Raw genomic sequence first — 24,722 nt, forward strand, 5'->3', positions numbered from 1 at the left:
ATTATTCTCATTCATTAACAAATATTTAAGATTTATTAAGTGCCAGGTGTTTTAGGTGCTGGGGACTTGGCAATGAACAAGATAAATAGAGTCTGTGCCCTTGGCTTTGGTACAAAAAGAGACAGATGATAACACCTTGAACAATGTGAGCTTTGATGTTATAAAGAAGAGGTTGCACATGTGGGTGTGAGATAAAATGTTGGGGAGATAATTTCTTATGTTCTTTAATAATACACAGAACCATAACCTCTAAATATGTATTCTGTACTTAACCATTTTCCCCACTTTTGAAACTCGAGACAGCAGACAATAGGCTGTATGTATACAAGAGATATTTAATACAAGGTAATAGAGTTAACAACTTCTTATTAGCTTTTGCGTTTGTCCTACCAGGATGAAATGGTATTTTAAGAGAATATGAATTACTCAATACACTGAGTGGGAATAGTTTGAAAATTTTATCATTACATAAAATTAAGGATACTTTTATGGGGTTGGTGGTGGCAGAGAGGCAGATTTTACAAATTTAGTATATTCTTGACATTTGTGAGGGATATTTTCTAAGACTAGGAGAGGCCTCAAGATCACAAACCTCACCAGGGCACATAATTTCCCCATAAAACATAGAAAAATATAACTGAAATATTTAAATATCTTTTGTATCCTTAATGGTTCTCTGTAAGTACAGGGCTGAAAATATGTGTAGGGTTATTTTCTGGCTTAGAACCTTCATTTCCTTGGACTTCTTCATTACCAGTACTAGTGGTTGGTTTTCTTTTAAGAGACTTTTTCTTTTAATTAAAAAAAAATAAGTAGAGGTTAAAAAAAAAAAAACCATGAAAGTGATTACATTCTTAATGAACAGAACAGTATTGGAACATATGAAGATGATGGTTCATGAAGCTGGCTCACTCTTGGGTTAGGGACCCACTAACTTACAGAAGCCCTCAGAAAATGAGAAATCACTATGAGTCATTAACAATTAGAGTCAATGAAAAACACTGAAACTAAGAATGTTAAATCCACAGATGTTAAAGGTCTTTGGTATCTAAATGACAGATTCATTGCAGGAGGGCAAAATACAACCATTTGCTCATCTGTTTATTGTCATAGTATACGCAAGATCATTTTGATGGATAAGACAGTGATATAGAATTTTCCTAGCTGAATATCACATGAGAAACTGCTCTGGAACACCTTAAATCGGATTTTTAGTCTTTTGCCAAATGCCAGCTACTATGGTTGCTTCCTAATTTGTCACAAATTCATGAATGCTCTGAACCTCAGGTTCCTTCTTCTAATGAGGATTGATAAGTGCAACCTCCAAGGACAGAGGTGAGGATGAACTGAGCCAGCGTTATAAGAAATCTTCATACACATGGAAGGGACCCACACCATCAAGGTGTTAATCATTCAATCAGGTATCACTGGCTTCATATTCCCAGGTTTGTTCCTTGAGCAGAATAAACACATGGGAAGCACCAACTAGCTGAAATGGACATTGTGTAAAGGGTTTAACTTACTTCTTTTACAAACCACTGACAAAAGGCAGGACCAATCCATTCTCTTGCATGAATACCGCAGTCAATCCAGACAGCTCTTTTGTAAGCTCGTGATCTTCTGCCCAGCTGAAAACAAGAGTATTCATAGTAACCAACACAGGTTTTTATTTTTTGATTCATTGACCAGCATAATTAATAAGGTTTCAGCATAATTATTCACTATAGTTTGTTAGGTAACCCATGAAAAAGATAGAGATTCCTCATCTACTTCAGAAGTCCAGCCTTGTTTATACAGAAACAATAAATTTATCACCCTAATTACAAATCAAAGAACTAGAAAATACACAAGGAAAAGGGCAATACCTTAAATAGGTTTGCTTCTCTATTTTAATACATTATGTGACTGTTAAGTAAAAAGCCAAATTACCCCCTACCCCCGCCCTCCATCCAAGGGCTCTTAAAGAGATAGCAATGTTTTTTTAGGTGAACAAAGTCAAATTTTATTTCAACGCAAAATGGAAAAACACAAAACAACTTGATCTGTAGAATCAAGTGGCAGATTTTTCTTTATAATCCTGTTATCCATATTACTTATAACCTGGTTTCTAACCCAGGTTATGAATAGGTGGCTCTTGACATTATATTTATAGGGGATCTAGTTTTCATTTATTCATTAATTTACTCAACTAATACTTCAGGAAATCCTTTTCATTGTCAGACATTGTACTTGGCACCAGAGATTGAAAGTTGAAGGACAAGGATTTATATGTTAGCAGAGAAAACAGACATATGAGCAATTAATCCTTATGAAGTGTGTAAGTTATTTCATAGGAGTGTCCTAGAACAGGGGAACATGCCTATGTTTCTTGAGAAATAGAAGGCTTCTCAGGAGAGGAGACTTCTTCTTGAGCACTGGAGACTTGAGCAAGACTTGAAGCTTGCCTGGCAGACAAGTTGGAAGAAGGCATTTCAAGCTTGGAAGAGAATCTGAACACATCCTATCTAAGGAACTTTCTAGGACATGAGGAAGGAAGGGCAGATGAAGCTGGACGCAGAAGCAGAGAACACATGAAATTCCTGAATACCATGTAAAAGAGAGAAGGCTTCCTCCTGAATTTCAAGTGAAGCTGGGGAGAGAAAGAGGGTGAGAGCTCCCAATGACAGCATGTGGTGATGGATGAGGAGGTAGAGGTGGGGGACTTGAGAGGAAGTTCAGTACTGAGGCCATTATTCCAATAGTCAAGGGGGAATAGATCCAGAGATAAGTTAGGGCAACAGCAGTGAGGGCGGGAGAAGTGGTGGGGGCACATCCAAAAGATACTTAGAAGAAAGAATGGTTAGTTCCCTGTGGTAGATTTAAAATAAGTGGTTAAAATAAAGGAGAGAAATTTAGGAGGATGCTCATGGTTTTTGACGGGGAGCACAGTGGTGCCATTCTGAGCCCAGGTGCTTTTGTGAATACTGAGATGAGAATGTAAAGTAGACAGTAATAAATGAATTTAAAGCTCCAGCGGGTAGACTCGACTGCATAGAATAGTCTGGAATGATTGTTGAAACCATGGGGACGCTGTGCCCATGTAGAGAATGTTCATAGAACGAAAGCACATCTGAGGCTAGAATCCTAGGATTACCAAGAACCTCAGGGAAAGACAAGGGGAGAAGAGTCAGAGAATGAGACCAAGGGGAATGGTCAGAGAGATGGGAGGGGAACCAACTAGGACTCATCGTTGACCTTGGCAAGAGAAGGTTTAGAGGAGTTGTGGGGGTGCAAAGGCCAGGAAGTCAAGGTCTGAATGGGAAGTGAGGAAGTAGAGACAGTGTTGCTTTATTATATATCTTTTTAGATGTTTGGTTGAGAAGGAATAAAGAGCTATGGGTCAGTGGATAGAAGAGAACACAAGGCTGGGAATGACACATACCTTCTCACACATTTATGTCGTTTTCATTGGTTCACCTTAAGTAGCGCCAACTAACAAATCATTTTGAAGGCCATTCTTTTTTAAGTACATTCATAACTCTGAATGTGTTAGAATTCTCTGTAAGACTCAATGGCAAAAATTTACTGTGGCTTAAAACCTAAGGAAAATTGTTTTCTTAAATGATTAGATGATGTTAAATATGAGACTGACAGACCATTTCATTTCTTTTCCCCATAGGTCAAAGTTAGATAAAAAGGAGTGGTAACATTTTAGCTAATTTTCTATTTTTACCTTTAAAACAAAAAGAGATCTTCCCTCATATGATTTTCCAATAGAAAACATGTGAATGAGTCCTGAATGAGTATTATTCAAATGATGCATCCAATTTTGAATCTAAAAGCAAGTAAATAAAAACCATGTCAGACTCCCATAATTATAGAGCTATTAGAGAACAAAAGGTAACAAAAAGACAATAGGTTTCAGAACTCAAAGAACATACATGGAATATAATATTAAACAAAAACCAATTCTCTAATTTTCTTTAGGATACTTAAAATTACATTTTATTTTCTGCCTTTACAAATACTAGCTTCATGTCTTTATATTGTAACCTCTTTAAAGCATACCTTCTGCTACCATTTATCATTAATATCTTGATGGCAGAGTTTTAAAGAAAATTAATTGATGCATTCTGAGTTCCTTTTAAAAATCAAAACTTATTTCCATTTCCCCCCAAGTATTTAAAAGAAAATAAAAGAAATTGGAGTTGGTAAACCATCTAAACAACTTGAAAATGTTCATTAAAGTCCAATATATTATAATTTGCCACTGAACAGAAGATGCTAAGAAAAAGGCATTATTTTTTGCATTTAAAGGTAATGTATCGAGCCACACATCGGAAGGCATAGTCTGAGTAATTTCCCCAGTAATACATTTCCCCAGTGATACATTTGCATTGATCTGTTCACACACACTTATCTGTCATCAGGAGAAGGTATACGAGTATTTGAGATGGATGAATAAGGCACTTAGAAAGATGGGTGACATTTCTGACTTAAAAGCCCTGTGAGGAGGAAAGAAGTCACACAAAAGTGTCCCACTGTTTCCATGATGTAAAAGAGTCTATGCTGAAAAAATAGATTTTGGAAAGTAGCCATATTTTTTTTTCTTTCTATTCTTATTTATTCTAATGACTATATATATATATATATATATATATACACATATACATATATATACATCTATATATTTTAAAAATTTATATACATCTATATATTTTAAAAATTTGACTTTATAGTACATGTTAATAGCACTTCCATGTACTAACTTATCTAAAACCTTTCCTTTGTTGTAACATAAAATATGTAGAAATGATTTTGAAAAGAAAGTCATTATCAAGAGAACCAAAAATTTTCTTAAAAATATAAGACTATAACAGGAGCTTATTAATTCTATATGTGGCATTCCTCTGCTCAATTCAAGGGAAGCATAGAAAATATATATACACATTCATTCAATCATACTGTCATCAACTCTTTATTTGGAGGTCTCTATTTGCTTGCCACTTAGAGTCATGAACAAGAAAGAAATGGCCTGCCCTCATGGAACTTGCAGCTTATTAGGAGAGAAAGGCATTAATCAAATAATTGTACACCCACGTGCTGTGGGTGCATGCAGTATGCTGGGGTTGGAGTGGAGTCCTGATCCAGTCTGGGAGAGTGGAAACAGATCTTCTTGCTTAAGCTGAGATTTGAAGAATAACTAATTGTTGTCCAGATGAACAGTAAAGGATGGGATAGTGGGAATGAGGTTGCTGTGTATTCCAGGTAGAATAAATAACAGCATGTTAATAGGTCCTGAGATGCCACAGATGAGGCTTGGTCTTTGGGAAGTCTTAAGTTTGCGGGAGGTGTGGGGCAAGAATCAAAGTTCACGCTACCCCTCAACAAATCACTGTCCTCCAACTTTGGCTAGCTCTCCCTGCCATCAGGAAGTGCATCAAGCTTTTTAGTTACTTACGGTCTTTAGAACTACAATTATTAACAACATTACTTTACTCTTCCAATGTACTTCCATGCCCTTTCTAGGGGTGGGTCGGGTAAAGCAGATGAAATTCAAATTATTTTGCTATGTCTTATATAGCAGTTAAAGGTTTAATGAAGAGACGATTGAACTGAGGGGCCTAGACAATAAGAGAGCTTTTTATATAGCCCCACCTCTGTCTTAATGCTTCTCAATAAAGGTGCATTGATTTAAAAAAATAAATAAATTAAAAAAGCTCCTTTGATTACATACTTCTTCTAAGGAGTGATAAACTTCATAATTATATTCCGAAAGGGATCTTCGATTTCTCTGGGTTTGCAAACTGCTTTCCTTTTCTAGTGTGTTCTGGAGATCTTCTATGAGAATCCTAGAGTTGAAATGGTAGACATGAAGAAAATTACATGGAGTAATATAAAAATCAGGCAATATCAAAACAAAATCATGCATCTTTGAGGAGAAAGATAGAGAAGATTGATATTTCTGAAAATACCAAATGTTGGGAAAACGTTCTTTTTCAGGAAATAAAAACTTAAATAAATGGTGTAATAAATATAAAATGTAAAATAGGCATGTGTTTTCAAATATTAATAGTAATCATAACTACCATTGATTGACAGGTACAAGAATTGAATGATGGATATGACCACTTATATTTGTTAAGTACCTGCTAGGAACTGTGCTATATATTTCAACACACATGATCACAGGTAATAACCCTCTGAGGTAGGTTTTATTGTTATTTCCATTTCACAAATGGGGAAACTGAGGCTCAAATGGGTGAAGAACTTCCAACATCACTCTGCTAGTATGGGGTACAGAACCAGAATTTGAACTTGGACTGTGAACACAAATTCCTGTTTTTAAACTCCATTCTGGTTTGACATGGTGAAAACTGAAACAAGACAAAGTCTTTTACTCCCTCACCACATCCTCCTTTCCGTCTGTTTCTATCTGTTGCCATCCCTTTCATCACTGAGAAACTGTTCTCATATCATCACCCAGCACACCTGACCCAAGACTCAGAGAGAAAAAGAAAAGGAAGGAAGAAGCTACAGTCCTCCAGAGAAACCTAAAGAAATGCCCTGAGTGGGAGAAAGTGAACGTCACTGCCTGCCAGTATGAAGAATGCCGAGAGAAGACAAGCTCAGCTAATCAAAGTAAATGCATTTGAAAATTGAAGGCTGTGGCTAGGGTGGGGGACTCCAGGGTCACTGCAGTGTGTGGAACCAGCTCCAGCTGGAGTCGTTAGTGTTCTTGGTGAGATGTCTGGGCTAGACAGAGGCTTGTCTCCCCATTACTCACTTATCTCCTCTAACTAGAGGGCCGTGAAGTAACAAGGCATTCCCTCATCTGGAATGCTTCAAGATGTTAAGAGCCCCGCAGTGATTTTTTCTGGGCCTGGCAGGTAGCTAAAATGCTTTGCTTTCATATTTTATCTTCCCAAAGAACCTATTGCTTCGTGGTTTAAGTGCTATTAAAAAAATCATGTAATGGATCTTTAAATGACTTCCAAGGTTGATCTATATAAGCCACTTTATAAAAAAAGATTATCTTGAATGACCTGAACCAACACTTTTTGTTCCATGAAGGAAGCAGCTTTACTCAGGGTCATGCTGGGTGTAGAACTTTCCTTTTATTCCTTCCTTTGTTATTTGCTGAGTATTGTACCCATTGTGGACAAATACTTAATGAGGAATTTATCATTGGCTGATTGTTCTTTTTCTTTCAATTTTTGACTTTAAAAATAAGAAACATTAAATATCAATGTGGGGGGTGGCAAGTGACACAAAGTCGGTAAACTTGCTTTGTAGTGACTTGCAGTAGCTCAGAATGTGAGTGGGACATTCGATTGTCCGTCTGAACATGATCTGTATTTGTGCTTCCTTTCTTCCCACAAGGAAAGAAGTTACAGTTGAAAGTGGGTTTGTATGGGGTACAACACTTTAAATTTCACCTGTGTAGGTCTTAAGACCCAAATGAACTTTTGTATCACTGTCCAAACTTCCTGTGTTGTGAGATACTATGGGGTGGTCAAGACAGGTGCAAGTTTGATTAGGCTGAGATGGTTTGTCAACATAGTCCTTTTACTACAGGCAATCTTCAAAAGAGTTTCCCTTACTAGTACCATCTATCCATGTCTCCTGGCGACTTTTCTCTATCCCAGGAAACTAAGAAAAAAAAGTGTAAATAGATTTGTCAGAGCCAGCAATCTACACAAGAATTTCCTCCCGAATTTTCAGTTTAAAAAGACAAAATACATAAACACAAAGTTTTCAAAATATTTACAAAATGAGCTGTAGTGTATTGCTTTTGCAGTATTTCCAAAGTGGACAGACCTTTTAAATATAAACAAGTGCAGATAACTTGTTTCCACTCAAGAGCAATCCCACCCATGTATCATCAGAAAGTTTTGAAGTTCTGATGCTGATATATCCATGTGTTTGGCAGCTCTTGGTAGAACAACCATTCTAAGAAGGGGGGAAAGACTTAGGACACGAAGACAGATAGACGTAGAGGGAAGAGGATATGAAGAGACAAAGGAAAACGACGGCCATGTACAAACTAAGAGAGGCCTGGTAAAGATCCTTCTTTCACAGCCCTCAGAACGGACAAACGCTGCCCATACTGTGATTTCAGACGTCCAGCTTCCAGAATCATGAGATGACAAATTTGTTTTTAAGCCAGCCAGTCTGTGGTACTTTGTTATGGCAGCTGTAAGTTTTATAACTTAGACTGTACTTTAACTCAGACCCTAAAAGACCAACCTGAAAATGAAAATAATTGTGATGTGGCAGGTCTAGCCCATGTTCCTTGTCAAGTAGTTGACTAGAAGCTGAAAGATTGATGAGAAGGTCATGAAATGCTGTCCAAAAATGGTTTTTGTAACTGTTGTATTTTCTTAGTTATTTGTGGCTGATTATTATTCCTATGCCAGGTGTAAGTACTCCTAGAGCTATGAAGAGCTTTCCATGTGATGTCATCACTTAGTACAAAACCACCTCCTGAAAACTTCCAGGATGGAGGGGAGGCTCAGATATTTGAAATTCCATGACCAATTTTTACAGGTACTTAATTTACAAAGTGATGGAAATTTTTAATGACAGAATAAGTCATCTCATCTGTCATATCACCTAGAGGCCAGACACATGGGGTCACATTATCTCTGCTTTAAAGATAGCTATAGCTATACATTATAGCTATACATTATGTATAATTTTACAGGGTCAATGATAATCTTTTGAAAATATCCCAGACTACAATAATAAAAGTCAATTAAAATGATCTCTACCTACTGGCCCTGTGAAATTTGACTTATGTGTTATTATCTTGGGACCAACAGAATGAGTAATTCTAAATGACTGAGGACACAACTGGTTTAAAACACTGTTTTTAAGACTCTATTCTCTGTGACATACAGTGTGATTTTTTTTTCTATATCTGTTCCACATGAACTATATTTAATGGCAGGAAATAGAGACTTGTTAAAATAACTGGTATATTCTTTTCTACTGAATAATAATTAATGAAATATGTGAGTTGTTACTGAGCACCTATAGATATAATTCCCAAGCTCTCTCTTGCCGGGCACTCAGAGAATCAAGGCACGCCTTCAAAGCTACAGCAATGCCTAAAATATGTTCAATAGGAACAATAGTTTTATGCACAGCTGTGACTCTATCCTGTTCTAGAAGCACAGATAAAATACCTTACTGCAGAAAGCATATCAGTACTTCAGCAAGGCTGTGATTATCTTTCTGTCAGGGAAGTATTGGTGTAGTAGACCAGGGAGGGACGTCACTGCCACTTTGCACCCCTTGGCCCAGCCTTCCACGGAGACTGGAGTCTTCACCATTGACCCACAGAGCCATGAACCCATTTCAGGCCTTGCCCGACATTAGGGATCTTTGTGACAGTTTGGGCAGTACAGAACTTACTAAAAAGTTGCGGTTGTTGAGGTTAGTCATTTACATCATGCCTCTCAGCCCTCAAAACCTAGGATTTCAAACAAAAGATATGCCACTGCCTCCTGTCTCATCAATTCACTACACTGTCTTTCAACGCCCCCTCCTGTTCCTGCCTGACTCTCCAGCTCTCCATTTCCTTTTTCCTTGTACCTGTTGGAATCCCTCTTTCATTGTAAATAAATTTCCTACTTCCTCCAGTCTCTTCAGAGAACTCTCTTTTCTCATAGTCTTGCCCCAGCAAAAATTAGACTCTCTTAAGGAAAGAGATTTTATTTTTTTTTGGTTTTCTCTTCTTCCACTCCACCTACCATGGGGCCAGAAGGGAGGGAGGTCAGCATTCTCCTGGACTCCCATTTCTGCCTCCCCCTTAATCTTCTAACTTCCAGGAAAAGCTCATGCTCCCTCCTGCATCATGCCATTCCTAGTTGCTTTCCTTTCACTCCTGGATACTCTCTGATGTCCCTATTCCAGGAATTCTCTCCCTCCACCTCTAATCTTGCTATCAGCCAAGGAGACTGGAGACTGTGGTGATGCGATGATTCTCTGGTGACTTAGCCCATGTGATCTCCACTCCACTTCATCTGTCTCCTCCACGGCTACTTCCTGAATCTTGTCACCAGCCATAAGTGTTCTACCCCAGAACTCTTACCATCCAATAACCTACACTTTGTCAAAACTTCATTGCTTCCAGCTTGTTATTTGCAGTCACACTAATCCTGTTTTCAATATAAAGATCTTCATCCCTTTCTTGATTTTTCAATTTTGTCCCATTATTTCTCCTCCATTCCTATCCAGATTAGACCCATGGATGAATACTTGAGCTAGTGCCTCTCTAGGAACCACTACTTCCTTGCCAGCTTGATCTTTCTTTGTTCCTGTCCAATAACATTTCAACTCTGTATCAGGTTTACAATCTCTCTTCTCTGCAACAACTACTTTTATTGGTTCCTACCCCAGTCTTTCTCTCAGAACACTCTTCAATACCTGTTTTTTCACTTTCAGAAGATAATCTTGCTTCTTACTTCCTCCAGAAAATTTAGCCATCAGTTATGATCTCTTTCTACTAGAACCACATTTAGCTCTTCAGTCTTAGACGATAAAGTGCCCTTCCTATTGTGCAAACCCACTCTCCACTTGCGCATTCTTTCCTGCATCATCAGCCTCTCCTTCCTTACTGGACCTTCCCCTCGGCCCACAGACGTGCCAAAATGGCCTCCGACCCAAACAAATCCCAAATCTCAAGCAGTCATTGATGCTGCATCTTCCAGTAGTCACTCCTAATTCTCTGCTTGTCTCCTTATTCTGCCTTCTAAGAGCAGTCGTCTGCACTGCTGCTCCATGTTCTCTCCTGTTCACTTCTCTGTCTTCTGCTCCTGACAATCTAATCCCAGCAGTAGAGTCACCAACACAGTTTCTATTGCCAAATCCAAAGGACACTGGTCATTCCTTTTCTCTGCGGCACTTGGCACCACTGACGTTCCTTCTCCCTAAAGTCTTTCATTTCTTTTTTGACTCCTGTGAGTATCTTCCACTTGCTCTATTCTTAGTACTCTAGTCCTTAAAAAACAAACAAACAAACAAACAACACCCAAATAACCAAATCTGTTTGAATCTGTCTGCTCAGTCACCCAAGCTAGAAGACTTGGCGTCATCCTTGGCTTCTTCCTGTTCCACCTATATCCAACCAAGTGTGGAGTCTGGGGGATTTTGCCGCTGAACTGCTGAAAGCTGTCCTGGTCCCACTTCTCTGGTCGTGACTCAGGGCCTCTCTCTCAATAGGAGACTGCGTTTGCAATCTCCTATTCCCCCTCCACCCAGTTACATGTGGCTCCCCTCTTACATGGGGGTTGTGCAGCGCCACCCACAGGATAAAGTCTGAGCTTGCTCTTTGCAAGGTCCTGAGTCTCATCCTTTGCCTGACACAGCTCCTACAGAAAGCTTGTTTTGTCCCTGCTTTTCTATCCACATTCTAGGCACTCCTAGGCTGCTCTCCTTTCCTTTGTATTTACACTGACCACTTAGTGGTGATGTTGAGATCATATGTCACTGTGGGTCCTTTCCCCTCCCCCATTACACTAATATGCTCATCAAAGGTAAACATGATTGTGTTATATTCATGTTGGTTTTCCCCACTTTATAAAAAAAGTACCTGAAACATTGTCACTGGCAACCAATACATAACCTGAATACAGCTATCATTGAATTCAATTTAGTGCAAATGAATTAAGCAATGAAATAAAAAATGCTTACTTGTATGGGATGGTGGCTTCCTCTAAGAAGGCTAACAGGGCTCGGGAACCATTTTGGGGAATATGGACATCAGTAACTGTTCCCTCTGAGACATAGGAGAGACTGCTGGGCTGCCACAGGTCCACCTGTAGTGCAGGAACCAACCTATAATTCACATTCAGTGTAGGTGGGGAAAGATCCGTGTCACAATGTCAAACACATTATCTTGTTTGCATTCAGAAACACCAAATACATTTTGGAATTAGACTCAATGCATTGACTTTGCATTTGGTCTACAAATTGTATCATATCCAGATAGAATGTGATCATTATTTATACGTAATAGTTTAAAGACTAATACGTTAAAGCCACAAAGGAAAAATAACGTAGTTCTAAGTATGACTATGATATTGTTTAAAACTATTTATTGCATAAATTTTTGAATAATAAGAAAAAGAAAGATATAAATTACCCTTCATCCTACTATATAGAAGCAAATTGTGTAGCTTGACAACATTTGGTAACTTTACATGAAATATTCTCCAGGCTACTCCTCCTTCCCTAACTTATGCCTTTCACTTATTTCTACTCCATCTTCACATGCCAACAGAAACAGCCCTTTCTCAGGGAAGACTCATCAGCTAGGGTAGGTCCCCTTGTGCTTCTTTCATTTTATAACTTCCTCTTACCAGAATGCACCATATTTTGCCATGTATAATGCGCTCCCATGTATAATGCGCACCTATGTTTTTGGCCCAAACTTTCAGGGAAATGGAATTAGTATTACCCATGTATAATGCACATCCTTATTTTTCCCTCACATATTTGGGCAAAAACTGTGCATTATCCACAGCAAAATATGGTCAACTCCATGAGGGCAAACGATTTGTCCAGTCTGGTCATCACCAGGTGCCTAAAATGGCGCCTTGTGTATATTAGCAACTCAGTCATCATCTGTTGCATGGGTGTAGACCCTGGGTAGTAACTCACTACACGTTCACCAGGTGGTCAGTGTTTTGCAGGCAAGCAGGAACCACGTGTGTTTGGTATCCTGTAGTCTTCCCAGTGCCTTGTCTAGTGCTCTGCACCTGGTAGGAGCTCCACATTCCTGGAAAGAATGACTGAACTCAGCTGGGAGGGAGGACGGCTCAGTCTGCACCAGCCTAGAACTACGGTTTCAATACGGCACAGTGTGTCTGTCCAGTCCTGTCTGTCTGCTCTCTGCTTTGGGGCTCCCTCTTCCTGCATTTCCGGTCTTGGTTTGTTGCAGGATCTTGATCCCTGCTAAATCCTTATCTGATCAGGATGAGTTGCTCCATCTTCACTAAGATGCCAGTGTCTCTGCATTCTCTTAGGAATGCTAGAAGAGTAAAAATACTTTGTGACACAAGGAAACATACACCTCTACCGGTATAATTTAACCTGGAACAGGGCAGAGAGCCATTTATTTTGGGGACAAAGAGTCTACTTGTTCTCTTTCAAGCAGTTGACTCTTCCACTAATTTGCAAGGGCAAATCTGACTCAGCTAACATGCTAGTCCAACAATCGGAGAAAAGCAGAAGTGTGGAGCTGGGAGGGATGCTGAGAGATCATTTGGTCCATCTGTCAGCCCTTGGGCAAGGATACAACTAGGACTGAATCAAACTGTCCCCAATAGATGCAAGTAAACATCTTTTAAGTCTCCAAAAGAGGAGTGTCACCGACATACTGGTTTAACTCTGATTGACATTTAACAAGATTGCAGATATTTTTCTTAATCTCTTACACTGAAGCATAGTTTCATTTTTTTTGTTTTGTTTTGTTCTATTCTTTAGTGAGGAGTGTCTGGTTTCTTGCCCTTGTGAGATAAAGCATGTTGGTATCTTTCACTTTTCTTTATATGTTAGATTTATAAAATTCTTTAATCATCTTTGGGACTTGCCTCTAAACCCTTATAGAGACAGATTTTTTTCTTTCTGATTGTGTTGGCTTTTATGCTCATTTCACCATTTTAAAAAAATTTTGATTACAATTGACGTACAATATTATATTAGTTTCAGTTGTATAGCATAGTGGTTAAACGTTTATATAACTTAGAAAGTGATCCCCTCGATAAGTGTAGTACCCATCAGATACCCCAGTTATTACAGTATTGACTATATATTCCCTATGCTGTACTTTACATCCCCGTGACTGTTTTTACAACTGGCAATTTGTACAGGTTAATCCTTTCTCCCCAACCCCCTTCCCATCTGTCAACCATCAATTTATTTTTCAGAGACAGATTTTTGATATTAAGGTTTCCTGCAATCATTTAATGCCAGTGGAGATGAGGAAATAGTGCCATATTCATAGGGTAAAGAGCCATAGGAATCAAAATAATATAAATAAGCCCCTGGAGATGAGTCTGTAAGTGTTATTTTCTGGAGTGCATGCTAAAATAAGCACCCTCATCCCACAGAAAAGCATAGCTTCCCTATAGGAAAGTAATATAGGGAAAGTATAGGGAGTAATATACCCTACAGCATAACCTGGAGAAGACCCCCTAGGAAACCAACATGTCATCAGAAAACAGTTGTTCTAAAGGAAACCAACAAAAAAGAATTTGCAAAAGCAGCAATTGCATTTTGGTGTAGTATTAGGAAAGTAAATGAAAATGAATTATCAGCTCTTCTGCAACAATGTTTTGGGTAAAGGGTACTTGGATAAGTAACATGGATATTTCATTCTGGGTGGCAGGCTCATATCTGTATCTTGATATAGGGGGCAGTAAGGCCCATGTGAGATTTGTAAAGTGCCACTGGCCTTACAGATAATTCTAATCTTTTCAATAACAGGCGTTATTGTAGATATTTTTATGAATGAGAAGACCTACGTTCATAAAGGTCAATTATCTTTCCTAAAGAGGCATAGCGACAAAATGGTGACATAGGGTATGCCTAACTCCGAAGCCCATGATTTACTGATTGGGTAAGTGTCTTCAGCATCTTCTGAGAGGACCCCAGAAGAAGCAGCAACTTCCAGCTTCCTGATTTAGTGTTTGAGGGGGTGGCCGGACTGGTGGGTCTCAGACCAACAGGGAATGTCAGGGGTTATTTACCCTATAAATTAATATGCATATTTTTAAAGTCCCCTGTGGGCAGGTTACCATCAATCATTTCCACAGGGCCTGATCACACTGGGTGAAGTGAAAAACAGTTTCTGAACTGCAAGGCTGGGTGACCCTGGATTAGGATGACAACAAAATATCAGCCACCTTGTCAGGATGGCCTGAGACTGTTTACCAACCATCAGAGGACTGGGCTACAAACATCCCTGATATCCAAGCAACAGATGATCCTTTGTGGAGCCTTCTGGCCTTGGAACCAGGTGGTTGCTCCCATGCATTCCTTTCCTATGACTACCTGTCACATAGAGTCAGATCTCTTTAAAGGAGGAGGCAATTCAGTGCAAAACGTTCAAGACTATGGATGTTTTGGAATCCAGTGACCCTCAGCTGGAATGCTAGTGTGACTTTGGGGAAGATTTTCACATTTCTGAGCCTCAGTTTCCCCATCTGTCTTGTGAAGATAATTAAGAAACCTATTCACACGCTTTCCTGTAGGGTTAACTAGAATAATAGAAATAAAACACATAGCAGAGAGTCTGGCACATGGTGAAAGCTCAGCAAATATTAACTGGCTGTCATTATTATTTTTGAAAAGCCTATGAAAAGAAGAGCTAGAAGCAGTAAAGTTTTCCTTCACCTATTTTCAGTTAAGATGAAAAATAGGGTGAGATTGTCCCCTTATTCAGAGAGTAAAACCTATAGACGGCTTTAAGGAGGATGGGACACAATAAACACAGCAAGAATCTGAACAAGGCTGGACTGTTTCCTAACACAAAAGCAAGTAGCTGGGGCTAATTTTTCCTAGCTCTGTCTTCTCTGTCCAAGCCCAGGAGTGTTTTATAAGTTATCACAGCCTCAATAAATCCAAACAAAGGCCCCAGACATTTAGGTAATTAAGTTTCTTGTTATTTCACTATTAAAGAAAGATGAAAATATAATAACTACCAACTAATTAGGGATTAAAATGATCATAAAAGTTAGTGGAGACCCCATATTAGAATAACATTAGATCAGTCCAAATGAAAACAGAGCTTATAAATGTTACTATAATAGCAATTAATACTACCAGCCGGAGTACTAGTCATCAGAAGAGCATTATTCGTACAACATGAGGTAGAGGAGGGACGGTCTGGAAAGACTTTCTTTTGGCATGCAAGTTTTCTCTCTAATTCTCTTTCAGGCTGAATACCAATAGTCATAACTAGATAGTAAGTCATATTTACCAAAACAAAGCACATATATTGGAAAAGAAAAAGATTCTTAACATTTCCCAGAACTATTAATTGGTACATTCACCAGTTTGGGAGAGATGTTGAAGCCCATCAGTCAAAGACTCAGAACGTAGCGGTTTATTGGCTTGTCACAACAAGCAGTAATCTCAGTGAGAGGGTGTTAGAAAGAAACTAGGGGATTTGGGCTCGTGTCAGGTAATTTTGTGAAGGGTTTAAGGAACTGCAGTTTTTCTCTGCATTGAATGTCGTCTGAAAAGGGGGTAATTCTATCACTGGATATCTTAATAATTTTATCTAGAAGTGGGAGAAATAACATGGGGCTAAGGATGTAATTAATAAGCCCTAGTCACTTATATCAGCCCAAAATGGGGATGTTTGGTCATTTTCCTGGTTTGGACAATGTTCTTTTTGAGTCTGTGTTTGGTCATGATCCCAGTGGTCTTGCTTTTATCTTATTTCAGGACGGACAGACACTGGTCTTGTCTGAAGTTAGTGTTCCATGAAATGGTTTATAGTTCACAGGACAATGCAAGGTCTCTCTGTGAGGTCTGCTAGCCAGGAGCTGTGTTCCCCTTTCCAGGATAATCACTGCCCTGTTTAGGTCATGTGATAAGTAACTCTATGCTACACGAGGGCTGGGGACTCTCAGCATTATCAGGCCAGGGTGGTTCGAAGGTGATTTAGGGACTAGGGAGTTTGGGGTTATGGAACGAAGGCTGGCGAGCTATGCTGGTCCACCCAGGAAAAATTAGGAAGTTCATGACATGTACGTTTGACAGCTGCATTGTTCTGTGGTACCTACATACCACCCCCTTTTTCATACAAAAGAGTCAGTACTACCTTAATCTGCCCTCTAGGTGAACATTTGAAGACTTACCAATACTAAGGGAAGGTTCCTGACTCCTGTACTACGGTGCGAAAAATTTAGCCGACCCCACACAAGAAACTTATTAGAGAAGTAATATTTCACTACATTTTGCTACCTTAAAATATATCTGCAACTGAGAATTGAGTTAGCATTTTTAGTCCATATTTTTCTTCTTACCCTGAAGGTCAGAAATAAAACAAGACCCTCTCAACAATTTAGCACTAGAATCACCTTTTACTGATCAGTTATATGGACTTATTGGTCAGTATCAAAACTAATACATAAAGCAAGATAACTACTCAATTTTTACAAAGTTATTTTCAACACTTTTCCTGAAAGCATTTCCCCAAAGCAACTAAGAAGATGAAATGGAAATCAGCAAATTATTTTCTTCCATATGAATTGTCACCTGATGGTAATTGTCACCTGATGTCACCAGTGAGGGACTCTCAAAATGGAAGGCTGGATGACCAAGTAACTGAATCATCATCTTTTGAACAACCCAGAGGACCAGGAGAGTGTTCCATCTCTCAGTTGTCTGTGAGAACAGGTAACTACCCAACATCTATTCACTGTTTCCTGAGTACCTACTGAGTCTCAGCCCTTGAGCTCCATGCTGAGGAGCAAGATATAGCTCTGCTCTCAAAGACTAAGCAGACGTCACATGTAGTCTACAGAGAGAAGACACATGAGGACTGTTCCATTGCATTATGGGAGGTGCTTTGGGACACCTTCCCAGGAGATGTGCTGCCTGTGCATAATAGTGAATGATGACTAGTAATTAGTCTGGAAAGGGTGAAGGGAAGTAGAATAAGAGGCATCTTCAGAGACTTCCATGCCAGATGGGTTGTGTAAGAGATAGAAGAGAGGAGAAAGAATGACAATGTTGAAGTTTATCTGAGCCCTGGGATCCTGGAAAACAGTAATGGTTACAATAATCCCACTGCTCCTCTGTGTTCTAGAAATGGCTTACTACAAAGAACCATCCTCCCCACAATAATTTAGAAAAGACTCACGGACTCACTGCCACCCGCATTTTTTTTTTTTTAATCTATGACAACCCACATACAGATCCTCAGATTCCCATTCTTTGCCTCATAAATGGTTAGCTGAACTGTTTGTCCCCACTGATCGATCCGGACAAACTACTTGCTACTTTGACTTGACCAAGTGTTCGTTAAGCTTTTCTCTTCCCACCAGGCCTCTGAACTTTTATCCAACCTTGGCCAGACACATCCAGCCCCTTCCTAATACCGTGTTTCCCCCAAAATAAGACCTAGCCTGACCATCAGCTCTAATGCATCTTTTGGAGCAAAAATTAATATAAGACCTGGTATCATTTTAGTATAAGACCGGGTCATATCATATCATATCATATCATATCATATATGATACCGGCTCTTATGTTAATTTTTGCTGCAAAAGACGCATTAGAGCTGATGGTCCGGCTAGGTCTTAGTTTTGGGGAAACACGGTAGCCTCTCCTGAGCATCAGCTGACCACACAGTGAAACTTTCTCTAACGTACTGTCTGATCAAGCCACCTCCACCTGTTTACCCCACTTCCTGATTCTGTCTAGCTTTGTTCACGCCTCCATAAGAGAAAGTCCTTTTCTATCTGACTTTTGAGAGTTATAGCTCTTCAGGTTGGCATGTTCTCCCTATGGCAATAGTCTCTTTTCCCGTATTTGCAAAAATCCTTTTGAATAAAGTCTCTGCTTTCCTAACTCTAGATATGGTTTTTAGTTAATGGTACTATACAAAAGCATGCTCATGGTTTCTTTAGAGAATACAAGTTCAGAAGAAGTTCTTTTAACCAACTTCCACATATTGTATCCTGACTTAACTAATAATACTCTTCTATATTGACAGAATTCCTGCTTCAAGATATGGGATAAAGATATTTCCATCCCACTCCCTCCCCCTCACACACAATCACCTCTAAAATAAAGGGAGCTTGAAAAAGGAATCACTAACTTTATCTTTGATGAAACTAGCTATAGACCTGAACAATAAAATATAAAGGTACCAAGCAAATAGAGAAATAGCAAATGACTTAGTTGATCAGAAAAAGTTTGAATCTAACCAGCTAGGGATGAGGTATGGGATATCAATGAAAAGCAAGTTCAGGAGCTCCACAGAAGCTCAGGACTGTCTCAGGGATTGGTATTACTGTGGAGTATGGAAGGTGGGGGTGAAGAGCTGGTGACACAAAACTAAGAGACCTTTTAGAAGTCTGAAGGACTCTAAATTCTCTATTCACCAACATCACTCTCAGGTAATGGCCCCTCCCATGTGCCCAGGAAAATATGTTTTCTGGAGAAAGTGGAAAAGGGGGCTTTGAAGTGGTGATGCAGGACATAGAAGAAGCTAAGAGTATGATGGATGATTGGATAAAGAGGGTGTGATATATATACACAATGGAATACTATTTTGCCATAAGAAGAGATGAAATAGTGCCATTTGCAAAAACAGATGAATTTTGAGATTATTATGCTAAGTGAAATAAGTCACACATAAAAAGTTGAGAACCATATGATTTCACTGATATGTGGGATATAAAACTGAAAGCAACGAACAAGACAAACAAAAAACAAAAACTCAGACACAGACAATAGGTTAGTGGTTCCCAGAGAAAGGGGCCACGGGAGTGGTAGATGAGGGTAAATGGGATCCAATATATGGTGATGGAAAGAGAACTGACTCTGGGTGGTGAGCACACAATGTGATATACAGATGACATATTGCAGAATTGGACACTTGAAACCCATGTAATTTTACTAACGATTGTCACCCTAATAAATTTTAATTAAAAAACAAAGGAGTTGGGAGTATGTTGGAGGGAAAACAGGTAGATTAAGCAAAAATCTCCACACCATCTGGCTGTTTTTCAAAAAATATACTGATAAAATGTTGAATTTACCAGGAAGATATAAATACTATTCATCCAAATACATCCAATATGACAGCATCAAAATATATATGGAAAAAAAACTGACAATATCATAAGGATTGTAAATTATAAATCCTCAGTTAGATGTCAGTAACTGAAAGATCAGATTTTCGTCCCAAGCACACAGAGAAATTATTTGAAAATTGACTCAGTACCAGGCTACAAAACAAGTCTCAACAAATGTCAGAGAATGAATGTCAAACAAATGTTCTCTGATTACAGTATAATTAAGTTTAGAAACCAGTGGCAAAAAATCTATTTACATTTAGAAACTTAAAAACCATTGTTAAATAACTTGTGGGTTCAAAAAAGACACTGAGGTGGAATTAGAACCAAATAAAAGCTAAATACAACATTTCTAAGAGAGAAATTTACGATCTTAAATGCTCATGATGCAAAAAAATAAAGATGAGAAATTGATGTCATATGTATAAATCAAGAGGTTAGGAAAAGAACAACAGTATAAACTACAAAAACGTAGAATATATGGCATAGTATAGCTGAGGATAAATTGATGAAATGGAAAACAAAAGTAATAGTGAGGATCAACAAAACATAAGAGTTGGTCTTTGAAAGACAATTTAAACAGGAAAATTGTTAGCAAATCTGCTTAAGAACAAAGGATGAAGATTGAAATGACCAGGATCAGCCATGAGAATGATGTAAACTCAGATTCGTCAAATCAACAAAAAATGGATACTATAAACAATCTTAAGCCAATACATTTGAAACTTAAATGAAAAATTTCATAAGAAATCATAATTTACCAATATCACTTTAAAAATTATCTGAAGAAGCAATAAAAAACCTGAATAGGTTTATTTTCATTTAACAAAACTGTATTAATAGTTAAAAATTCATATCCTTCCCAACCCCTGCATGCCCTAAATCATACAAGACAAAAAACCCCAAAAAACTAAAACAAAAAAAACCAACCAAACAACAAAAAAAACCCAAACAAAGCCTCCCACCCTCCAAAAAAACCAGCAGGCTCGGGGAAGCTCTAACACATATGCAATACATAATATTATCCCAATCTGGTATTAACACTTCCAGAGGTTAGAGAAAGAAGAAATGCTCCTAAAGTCATTTAACGACGCTAATATAATGTTTGATAAGAAAAACCAGACAAGGATAGCATGGGGAAAATAATTATGAGACGATCTTACTTATGAACATAGGTGCCAATCCTAAGAATATCTATGCATAAACGGAATATAAAAACATACTAAAATCATGACTGATTGCAGTTGCAGTTTAACATTAGAAAAACCTGTTAATGTGTTTCATCATATTAATGGTAATGTATTAAAGAGAAGAAACCATGTGATCATATGAATGCACTCAGAAAAATAACTTTTCAAAATTCTACATCTATTATAAAATATCTGTAGAAATTAGTAACGAAAAAGTATATTTCTTTAACCCATTAAAGGATATGTACCAAAAATCTGCAAGCATTTGTATACAGTGGCAGTGTTAGAAGCATTCATTTTAAAGTCAGACACAAAGTAAATGTACTATAATACCAATTTCATAGACTCATACTGAGGGTCACTGCTAAAGTGAAAGAATCAATTTTAAGAAGGCTAAGAATCATAAGGGAAGAAACAAAACTGTCATTCTACATAAACCACTGTCTACAGAGAAGCCAAGAGAACTGATTCAGGTAAACCATGAGAATCCAAAGGTTAGTGGCATTTAGGAATATAATATCAATGTAAATATATATATACATCAATGTAAATGTGTATTTATTGACTTTGTAATGTCTTCACAAAAACATTAAGTGTAAAAGCCGATTGTAGAAGAGTAGGAATAGGTAACGTCACCAAAATGGTGCCAAGGGAGCCCTCAGCCTTTGTCCTCCAACAAATATCAACAATTAGACAGATATCCATAAACCAAAACAGTTCTGGGAGAGCTCGGGAGCCCACTTAAGAAAGTTTAGCAACAGAGTGGAACAAAAAAAACATGAGAGTAACTGCACAGGTAGAGAAGGAAGACAACTTCATTTTGTCTGTATCGTCCCATTTCCCCAAACCAGCATTGTTCAGTGCCAAGAGGGAATTTCCAGCCAGGAGTTCTCATCAAGAAAAAGGAAAAGCAGGCTGAGCAACCAGCTTTGCAGGGCGAGCGACAGATTCTCCAGTCTTTTCGGAGCACCACACGGCGGTCTCACTTCAGTTTTATCCCACCCAGACCAGCAAAGCTGAGGTGTATAGAGATGGCTATGAACAAGAAAGAAAAGCAGGGGCTAGCAGCAGCAGCCACGCAGTGGGAGAAAGCGTGGATCATACCTGTTCTACAGATATATCCAGCAGCTTTCAGCACTGGAGAAGAAATCAACTGCGAGCACGGCTGCTACAGACCTCTTTCAGATGGCACCAGCTTTCTCCCCACAGGTTCACCTTTGCTGGTACTAGCTGCCTGAGTCCCTCCCTGCTCCCTCACTCCTCTCTGCCACTGGAGCTCGGAAACAGCACCAGCAGCCAGGTCCAAGGCTGTGTGAGTACAGGAGGCCAGCCTAGACCTCGGTTGCTGACCCTTATAGCGATGTGTGTGCTTATGGCTGCACCTCCAGCTGCATGCCACTGAACTGACACCTGCAACTGTCACCAGCCTCTACTACAGTGTGCAAACCTTGTGTGTGATTGTGAAGTCATGGGAGAGCATGTTGACAGCCAGGGCCCCGGCAGAGGCTGGTGGCCCGGATGAGGCCATGTCTCCTGTCACTGGTCTTCAGTATCATACTCACCTGTAACCTCTTCAGCTGCAAACCCCAGCCCAGTCCCTGTCACTGGCATCCACTGCAGGGGGAGATTGTGTAGTCATGGGAGAGCATGCTGACAGCCAGGGTGCCCACAGTTGCCAGTGAGCCTGTAGTTGGCCCCAGCCCTTCCTGCCTGCCCTGGCCTCCACCACTATGAGTGCACCTGTCCCCTGCCACTACTCAGGCACCTGCAGCTGTCCACTGCACCTGTGTGCATCCTACAAGCTCCCTGTCCCGATCTTTAGCCATTGAACCTAGAGGTGCTGCTGAGAACTCCAACAGCCCTTGCAGTCACTGTGGACCCTCAACAGCACTCATCGAGGGTCATATAGTCATTGAAGCTGTGGACCCCAGTGGCCTGTGCTGAAGAGTCATAATGCCCCCTGGACCTCCTACTACATGCCCCTGTACCACTAGACCCAGGGTCCCAGCATGCCCCAGCATGCCCCTACCTGTAAGTGAAGTGTTCCCTTACTAAAGTCAGTCCATAACATCTGGAAGAAATGACTGCTTTTTCAAATGCTCCTACACCTATGCAAGGCTATAGGGTTCACAAAGAATTAGGGAAGCATGACTCCACCAAAGGAATAGAGTAAACCTCTAGTCACTGGCCCTAAGGAAATGCAGATCCAGGAATTGCTCAACAAAGAATTCAAAATAATTATTCTAAAGATGCTCACAAAACTAGAAAAGAACACAAATAAACAACTTAATGACATAGTAAAACAATGTAAGAACACAATGAGAAGTTCAAAACGAGGATAGAAAACAAAACAAAAAAACCCCCAAATTTTGGAGCTGAGGAATATAATGACTGAACAAAAGAATTCAATAATTTCGACAGCAAACTTGACCAAACAAGAATCAGTGAGTTAAAAGACAGGTAAACTGAAATTATCCAATTAGAAGAGCAAAAAGGAAAAAGAATGAAAAGGGATGACTATAGGACACTATAGGACACTATAAAAAGAAATAATAAGCCATCACTGGAGTATCAGAAGAAGAGAGGGAGAAAGGGGCAGAAAGCTTATTTAAAGAAAAATCATTGAGAGATTAAACCCGAGGAGAGATTTGAACATCCAAGTTCATGGAGCTAATAGTTATTCCATAATTTCAATCCAAAACGATCTTCTCCAAGACATTTTAAAAAATTGTTTAAAACCAAAGACAAAGAATTTTACAAGCAGCAAGAGAAAAAAAAAAGTCTCCTAAAAGGGAACACCCATTAGGCTACTACTAGTGGATTTGTGGCAGAGGTCTTGCAATCAGAGGAGAATGGGATGATATATTTAAAGTGCTATAAGAAAGAAATTGTCAATGGAAAGTACTTTACCCAGCAAAGCTGTCCTTCAGATATGAAGGCCAGATAAAGATTTTCCCTGATAAACCAAAGCTGAGGGAATTCCCCACTAACCCTGGCTTACAAGAAATGCTGAAAGTTCTACAAGCTAAACAAAAGGATGCTAATTAGTAACATGAAAATATACAACACTGTGGTAAAGGTAACCATAGAGTCAGATTCAGAATACTCTTCTACTGTAATGATGGTGGTGTCTTAACTACTTAACTATAGTATAAATTTCAAGGACAAAAGTATTAAAAAAAAAAAGCTACTGCTACAAAAATTTGTTACTGGATACACAATATAAAAAGATGTAAACTGTGACATCAAAAACATAAAAGGGGTGAGTAAAAGGGCAGAATTTTTGTATGTGATTGAAGTTGAATGTTACCAGAGTAAAATGGACCATATGCAAATGTGTGTATATAAAATACCTAAGCCTCAGTACTAATCACAAAACAAAAAACCTATGATAGAATCACAAAAGATATTGAGAAGGGAATAAAAGCATACCACTACAGAAAATTATCAATTCACAAAGGAAGGCAGAAAGAGAGGAAGAAAAGAACACGGGAACAACAAAACAGCCAGAACACAATAAATAAGACGGCATTGGTAGCTCCTGTCCATCAGTAATTACTCTAAATGTAAAAGAATTGAATTGTCCAATCAAAAGACAGAGTAGCTGATGGATACAAAATAAGAACCAACTATAGTCTGCTTACAAGAGACCACTTCAGCTTAAGGGCACACATAACTCAAAGGGAAAGGATGGAAAAAGATATTCCATGTTAAGTGGACCTCAGAA

At 38.9% G+C, this 24,722-nt stretch overlaps 1 protein-coding gene across 1 annotated transcript in view; it reads right to left on the reverse strand.

Moving 5' to 3' along the window:
• CPA6 (carboxypeptidase A6) overlaps window positions 1-24,722 on the reverse strand; it is a 243,770-nt gene that overhangs the window by 63,234 nt on the left and 155,814 nt on the right. The window contains exons 3-6 of the mRNA XM_081070231.1: window positions 11,680-11,804; window positions 5,717-5,831; window positions 3,713-3,814; window positions 1,524-1,628 (exon numbers count right to left, since the gene is read on the reverse strand). Coding sequence (XP_080926357.1) covers window positions 1,524-1,628; window positions 3,713-3,814; window positions 5,717-5,831; window positions 11,680-11,804 — 447 coding nt within the window. The remainder of the gene's footprint in view (window positions 1-1,523; window positions 1,629-3,712; window positions 3,815-5,716; window positions 5,832-11,679; window positions 11,805-24,722) is intronic.

The sequence above is a fragment of the Rhinolophus hipposideros genome, assembly GCF_964194185.1.
Source record: "Rhinolophus hipposideros genome assembly, chromosome: 13".
NCBI classification, from domain to species: domain Eukaryota; kingdom Metazoa; phylum Chordata; class Mammalia; order Chiroptera; family Rhinolophidae; genus Rhinolophus; species Rhinolophus hipposideros.